At 51.7% G+C, this 7,917-nt stretch overlaps 1 protein-coding gene across 1 annotated transcript; it reads right to left on the reverse strand.

Moving 5' to 3' along the window:
- Nucleotides 1–4,793: 4,793 nt before the first annotated feature.
- LOC119108616 (alpha-L-fucosidase-like) lies at nt 4,794–7,413 on the reverse strand. Its single transcript, XM_037232216.1, has one exon. It carries the CDS (start codon nt 7,088–7,090, stop codon nt 5,501–5,503), a length of 1,590 nt encoding a protein of 529 aa, XP_037088111.1. The 5' UTR covers nt 7,091–7,413; the 3' UTR covers nt 4,794–5,500.
- Nucleotides 7,414–7,917: the final 504 nt, after the last annotated feature.

Raw genomic sequence — 7,917 nt, forward strand, 5'->3', positions numbered from 1 at the left:
ACTAATCTATGCAAGGAGTATTAAGAATCTGTTGCCTGACGGAGCGTGCTCCCGTTTCCTACTATCCATGCCCCACGTACTCTAGATTGTTTGACCTGTTCCAACATTCTACCTATCAATCATGGAGAATAGCCATTGCCCATCAGCAAGGTCCGTATGTTATTTAGACTCTTTGTTTCTCTTTCACTACTTTATGAGTTGCTTGGATCCCTATAGGACACGTTACGAATTATACTATGCTTGGTGGAAGTTGGACATGCACATTCGCAGTGCAGAATTATACCAGAGTTGGTGGGCTTGATAAAGGGCTCCATTTCTAACGTTGTGCGGTTGCCCCTCCGTTTTACCGTCACTAGCGTGTCCAAAGGTGGGACTCCTCTCCGTACCCTGTATGCTCCATCGTAAAGGCTAAATTTGGATGCTGATTGTTCATGAGCTCTAGAAATCACTCAAGGGCATGTTGTTCGCCCGTCCATACCCCAACATAATCATCGATGCATCTAGCTTGGAAAGTCGGTTTGGCTGCCGGCCAGGGCCAACTTGGTCTGAACTTTTACCACCAGAGGATCAGCGCATTGACTCCCCATTGCTATGCTCAATTTCTGTCGAAAGTAACCATCTCCGAACGAGAAGACACTATCCTAAAGACACTCCATGGAAATGTTTGTCTACCTTAGCTTTCACGGCAGCGATAACCCTATTGATTGATTTATTGCCATGTAAATTGACAACATCTACACTGAAGAAAATACTGCCCTCCGATAGCTATTCTGCCTGTTAATGTTTGGAAACCCTTTTAAAAAGTCTGTTGTCCCACAGATGCGTGGAGAAAACAACAGCAAAACCTGGGTTGGTTGAGTATTGCCTCCAAAAGACACGAAGTTTTTTCAGTATGAGCACCTCACAGAGATACCACGGGTCTAAAGGGTACTGCAGGCTTATGGTACTGATGCAGCCAATAGAACACAGGCGTTGTACTGTATTTAAATGTTAGATCTTTGATGGTTTTGCCCGAAAGTTTCCCGCTATCTGTACTCTTCAGCGTTCTTTTGTTTTAGCCTCTACCTGAGGGACTGCATTCGTACTGAGTTTTTTCGTAACTGTCTCCGTCGGTAAGTATAACGTGACCTCTGATCACATAAGTTACCTTATCTAAAATTACAACACCGTTACACTTATCACTCTGCTTAACCATTATCTCATCATTTTTGCTAAGGTCTCTGATGAAGTTCCGCTGATCTGCAGTGACATTTAGTTTGCCTGTACCTTTTGAACGTGCGCGGTACGCTATGCTTTTATTTATGTACGCTGACTTCTACATCATTACTGGAAGGTCCAGGAAAGTTCATTCCGATATCTGGAAATCTCAACGACAGATTCGGGATGCGACCTGGATGCGGCTGACCTTCGTTACCACCTTCTGCGTCTGCCCCACCGACGTCACGGGGTCCATTCGCCAGTCTCGATGGTGCTTCTGTTGCATCTGTTGAAGCTGGTGGTAACCTCGTGTTGAAGTTAGTGTTGAAGTTGGCCCGGTGCAGTCGCGATACCAGTGTGTTGCTACCATCACACAATTTTGAGATGTAGTCTTTCCACCGCTGGTCAAATGCAAAACACTCAGCTCCTTCCTCTACCTGAAATAAAATGTCCTTAGACGTTGCGTCTGTGCCAAGTTAGGACTTTGGCTAGAAGACTAACTTTTGCGGTATTTAGGTCTACGGACGATACATTATTCACTCTCTTTTTACTACTCTGACTAGCGACCAGTTCTGCATGGCCATGATTGACTTGGCGCTCGGCTTAAAGTTGTATGAACTTGTTCACCTATCTTCGTCTATTTTCGCAAGTGGTGATGTCAGAAACTGGTGCATACCTCGCACATGCATAAGCGTGCCTTTTGTACTCTGTAAAACACGAGATCGATTCAAATAACCGTGAGCGTTGTTGTTCTAAATAGGCTTTTTTCGAAAGGTTTCTGCGATTGCCTTGTATAATAAAACCTTAACAAGGCTGACGCTGCGCGGCCCACGCAGTCTGTAGGAATGGGAATGGGGTAAAAGTTGTTGTGTCTGACTTGCAACCGCGCATGCTCAAAACTATGTTATATAACTTTTCGATAATTGATTCTGACCAGGGGTTGAACACTCAGATGCATATGGGTTGGTCAAATAATCGTTTACGCACATTTTGACCTCATTTCTATCGTCAACGTTCACATGGTGTCCTGAATATCTCCACAGAATCCGGAGGAAATTGACCGAACTTCCGAGTTTTATCGGCCTAGAAAGGATCCGTGTAACTGTTGCGGCGGCATTCTGCTCCATGCAGTCGTTTAACGCCCGCTTCCTTTAGTTTAAGACTCCAAAATATGAACAGGATTGCTTCTGGTATCTTCGTAGGCTTCTGTTCCAAATGACTAAATCAAACATAAAATTGAACCGAAAAATCCTATGCTCTTGAGATAAAGTCGTCAAATCCATTTGTGTGTGTGTGTGTGGGGGGGGGGGGGGGGTTTCACCATCCGGGGTTCTTTTCCCATCCTTGTAACTCCCTCTCATCTTACCAAGGCCCTGGCTGCGCCCTTGTGCAATATGATGGAGAAGTGGGCAATTAGGTAACCAATCATGACATTTTCTCACCGGTCTTTAGGCTGGGCCACTCCTGCCCAGGTGACACTGCCGCACATGTTAAACAATGGTGATGCAGGCTTGCCAACAGAATTTGATAAGAGCTGAAGGCGTCCTTTGCACACACTTAGAGCATTGATACCTCAGACAGGGCGGTCGGCCGCTCAACAGTTGCGTCGAGGTGGGCCTGACTCCGTCTCTGCCTGGTGTCTACAGACCCCTTCCGACATGCCGAGCCTGAGTGGCCGGTGTGACTGTCACCAAATATTGCCCGATACGTGCTCTGGCAGGCTGAACAGACGATTGTGCCGGTGTTAGCCCGATTGGCACCAGACCGCACACCTCACCCAGGATACACAGGCTGCTCAGGCGCGGTCATCAGGTGCGGGATGCCAATGTGCTGGCGCTGCACGTGCAATTGATTTGTGCCTTTTTGACCTTTGAGAACTTATGGAGATCAGCTTGAGATAAGACCCAAGCAGTTGTTTTTTATGCTGAAAAATGTGATTTGACTGGTACATTTTGCGTTCGTTTCAACTTAACTGATCAAAAAAAGGTTACCTGCTTTATTGATCGCTTCTCTGAGGCTCATGGGAGGTCCTTGGACTAAAACTACCTTGTTCAACCTTTACATTGAGGAACTTGTCGTCCCGGGATATTTGGTGACCCGGGGTTTACTTCAAATGCCAAAACTATCTTAAAAGATGCTTCATCTTGCAAGTTCAGGAAAAATCACTGATCTGAAATGACCCGGAATTATGACCTCTGGCTTTAAAATGTCGTCTAGATTGCAGAGGATTACAGGTACCCACACATCATTCTCTTAGCAAGGGGTGGGGGGAAGGGTGGGGTGGGGGGGGGGGGGGTAGCCGACCGGAGCTCAGCGAGAATCAATTACGCGTTAGAGCACTTCGGCCACTGATTTGTTAACACTGACTGAGACATGTGCACGTACAGGGTAAAGCGTAACATGGACGGGTAACAGGGGACATGGGTAAAACAAAAAGTGGTAGCACCAAGCCTTAGGCAATAATAAAATATACCCGGTACGCAAAGTTCATCGCTATTTGTAGCATGAATACGCCATGTAAGGCTGTGACCAGTATTTTTAATTAATGCAAATAAGATACCAACATACTTCAACAACATGACGTGATAAGATTCAACTGACGTCATATTGTTGAAGTATGTTGGTATCTTTCTTTGCATTAATTAAAAAGCAATTTAATTATTTGACCCGAAGGGTCGCGCCTGAAGATGTAAAAGTTTCGCACAAACTAGGTACAAAGAGAGTATTCATGCTGTGCAAATTATGCACTCATACGTTTTGAGATCTCAGAGGAAGGAACAAACCCGAGGGAGGCAAACCCCATCCGAGGGCTTCGCTTTCGACCGGCTTCAGACGTTGGGTAGAGTGTGTCGATAGTGAGGATAGAGCGACCATGCTTGCCTGCTACTTGCAATTCGCGACTGCAGCATACGCATGCACATTTTGAGGTAGCTCCAGTCATGGGTTCGGACACGGCGTCAAGCCAGTGCTCGTATGGTTACATTGCTGCATTTTAATATCCAAAAGTTGGGCTATCAAATATTTGGTCGCAAATGATGTAGGCAATTAACGCCACCTATACAATGCTATTTATGGTATTACAAATCTATGAAAAATACAGTGCAGCCAAACCATTTCACATTCTGAAAACCCCAAAAGGGTCTTGCATTTATAGCACTTCCGCACAATTTGACTAAAACAACATTCAGAACCCAAAGTTGTTCCGAGCGGACCTATACAAACGGCATTTAGTTGAAGCACACGGACATTCTCGAACAGGTGATAGATACCCGCGACAAGTAACTAAATGCATGATCGACATAATGTGACAAATCTAGTCATATCGGGTAAACCAACTAGCTGGCGCTAATCTGAGCCATCAGGACTTCAGAATCGATTCCAGATTCGGATTGATGAGGGATAAATGGCAATAAATCGATGAATCTCACTCATCGGACCCAGACTCCATCGCTCCCATTCAACTTGTCACATGAAATGGGGTCGGGCTCAGGCACCAACGTGACTTAATTCGATTCACACTGGCTGTTCAAAGTTTCCGACTACCTATCGTGTACTACCTCCGACGATCTATTCATGGGCGAAACCGAAACCCAAGATGAGGCAGCATACATTATAATATGATTTATTTGTGGAGCAAGCACGCTCCCAATGAGTACGGACTGAGTGCTCGGGTCGGTACATAAAAACGTAGCATCTGTGACAATTCGCGAGAAAGTCAAGTAAGCTACTTGCGGGGCGATGCATCGTCGCAACAGTGTGCTTTTTGGTTTGGTCAATGCCATCATGCCATAAACACACGGAACGCTTGCTCCCAAGGCAAGCTGTAAGCTATTATGCACCATCACCCAACATTGTACCGCTACCGTACCGTTAGATTGTTAACATTTTGTGACGCTTTGTCTACGTGACAGCGGGACAATATAGATTTTTGGCTTTCACTATGGTTGGTTATCACAGCCCTTCATTTAAAGTTCCAAAACACGCCGCTCGCCATGTAAGTAATATCACTCCTACGCCATAAGTTGCACAGCAAGCGACAAGCTCAAAGACCAGGCGCCCATGGTTATGTGATAATGGGATTGAGCCAGGATCATAGCCGAGCAAGGGCCGCCAAAGGATCCATGACCTTTCCCTCCACCAAGTGTTTTATATATATACTAAGCAGCTTTGTTGGGGCTCAGAGCAAATTCAACGTTGCTTGATCTCTCATCTAGATAATATCTAAGTGCGTGGTTGGAGATCGCTCTTCGTGTACGCAGAAAGGCTCGTCCATGCCAAGGTTTGCGGCCGTAACCATACCGCATCAGTTTCCGGGTTTGGCGTCGTTGCTGGAGGGCGCCTTCTTCCCAGCCGAGCTGTCTCCGACGGCGACAGTGTTCTGCCAGAAGGCGGCGGTCTGCCTGTAGCAGGAGAACTTCCGGAATGTTATCTCGTTCAGAAACTCGGAGGTTTTACCGGCACCGTCGCCTCCCGCCAGCTGGACGGCGTCTTCCCCTGACCGGTCTACCCCCGCGGCGTCGTCGTCTCCCGGCGCCACGGCGTTCTCGGCGCGCACCACCCAGGCCCAGCGGGCGCTGACCTTCTCCAGCGGCGGCAGCTGCACCAGCAGCGGCGCGCCCGGCCGCTGGCGCCACTGCAGAGGCCCACCGTCGAATCCCAGCAGTGTGAGGCGGCCGCTGGCCTGCCGCAGGCGCAGACTCCCCAGGCGCAGACGGCCGGCCGGCGGCCAGTCCAGCACGATGGCGTACACGCGACCCTCGCGCTGCGTGTACCACACGCCGGGCGTGACGCTGTCGTTCTGGTGCACCCACGGACGCGACGCGTAGATGGCCTCGCCGCTGATGTTGAGCCACTGGCCCATCTGGCGGAGCCGCTCCTCGAAGATGGGCACGATGCGACCGTCGTGCGTGGGGCCCACGTTGAGCAGCAGGTTGCCGCCGCAGCTGACCGTCTCGGCCAACTCGCGGGTCAGCTCCTCTATCGAGCGGATGCTGGCCAGCGAGATGTTGCGTCGGTAGCCCCAGAAGTAGCGGTCGACGGTCATGCAGTTCTCCCACTTGTGCTTCTGCAGCACGCCCGGGTTGTAGTGGTTGTCGCAGGTGATGAAGTCGCCGTGCTTGCAGCCGCAGTCCGTGCCCCAGCGGTCGTTGGTGACGACGCGGTCGCGGATCGGCGAGTCGTTGTAGAGCCAGGCGAGGAACTGCTTGCTGCCCCAGTAGTCGGAGCTGGGCGCCTGGCTGCTGCCGTCCGACCAGATCACGTCCGGCTCGTAGCCATACACCAGCTCGTACAGCTCCGGAATCGCTTTGGCCGCCGGGAATGTGTTCTGCGTGAAGTTGCTCGCCTTGTCCGCCAACCAGTGCGGGTTGAAGTACTCGAACAGCGAGTAGTAGACGCCGAAGCGAATGTTGGTGCGGTTCCGCACGGAGCGCGCCAGGTCGCCCACCAGGTCGCGATTCGGCCCCGTGTCGACGGCGTTCCAGTTCCAGGCGTACTTGCTCGGCCACAGCGTGAAGCCCTCGTGGTGCTTGGTGGTGAGCACCACATAGCGCGCGCCGGCGGCGGCGAACAGGTCCGCCCAGCGATCCGGCTCGAAGAACTCGGCCGTGAACTGCGGCGCAAAGTCGGCGTACGTGAAGCCCGGTCGGTAGTTGCGCCGCATGAACTCGACGTGCGCCTTGTTTTTGTCGCCGCGCCACTGCTGCCAGAACCAGGCTTCGCCGAAGCTGGGCACCGAGTATACGCCCCAGTGCAGGAAGATGCCGAACTTGGCCTCGTCGTACCAGGCCGGGATCGGCCGCGTGTCGAGCGATTCCCACGTGGGCTCGTAGCGGGCCCGGCCGCGGCCCAGCAGCGCCCACGTCACGGCCAGCAGCAGCGGCACACGCAGCATGTCGCTGGCAGGGGCGCTTCACACGCCGCTGCTGCGCTGGTCACGCCTGCGTGGCGGGAGAGCACGTCCAGCCGCGGCGGACAGGCAGCGGAGAGCCGCGAAGCACTGCAACCGGCGTGGGCTCCACACTCACACGTCTGCCGGCTGCAGCCTGACTGCGGGCGGCCACCGCACGCGCTACTCAGCCGCTCCTTGTACCCGGTGACTGGCCTTGAACTGCGCTCGGTCCCTCGCAACGCCCGTTCGCTCTCGTGTCGTCGCGGCCCCCCAGCTCCTGCGAGGCCGCCGGCGATACCCTGGTGACGGATGACAACAGACGGGCCCTCGGCGCTGCGACGCGAGCGGTCGATCGGCGTTATGAGCCGGCACGTGGCTGACGGTGCACGGTCCACACGCAAACAGACCGGTCAGCGATCCCAGCGATAGAGCCGCCGCCGGCGGCTGGCTGCCGCACTGGCACGGCGCCAAACGTTGGAGCCGGCTAACCACGTGTGCAAATGCTCCAGCTGCCGAGACCCCAGGCGAGAGCACACTGAGAACAAGGCAAAACGCTTATAAATAAGCTTGCATCAGATACGTTAGCTGTCAGAGATGCTGCCAGGGGCCTCACACGCCTAGTGGCTGACCAGCACCGTGTCAGCTACTTTGAGGATTTGATAGATTTGCTTACTATGGCCGTGTCACATTTATATGCTTCATTGAGCACATACAACCTTGCCTCTTAAGGTCTTTCCCTGACGTCATGTTTCAACGGAACGGAGAAGCACCGAGTTGTCTTCCAATCGACGGAAATCGATTTCTGAAGGAACGAGTAAATGAATGGATAT

Source organism: Pollicipes pollicipes, unplaced genomic scaffold (genome assembly GCF_011947565.3).
Source record: "Pollicipes pollicipes isolate AB1234 unplaced genomic scaffold, Ppol_2.1 Scaffold_6686;HRSCAF=7923_pilon_pilon_pilon, whole genome shotgun sequence".
NCBI classification, from domain to species: domain Eukaryota; kingdom Metazoa; phylum Arthropoda; class Thecostraca; order Pollicipedomorpha; family Pollicipedidae; genus Pollicipes; species Pollicipes pollicipes.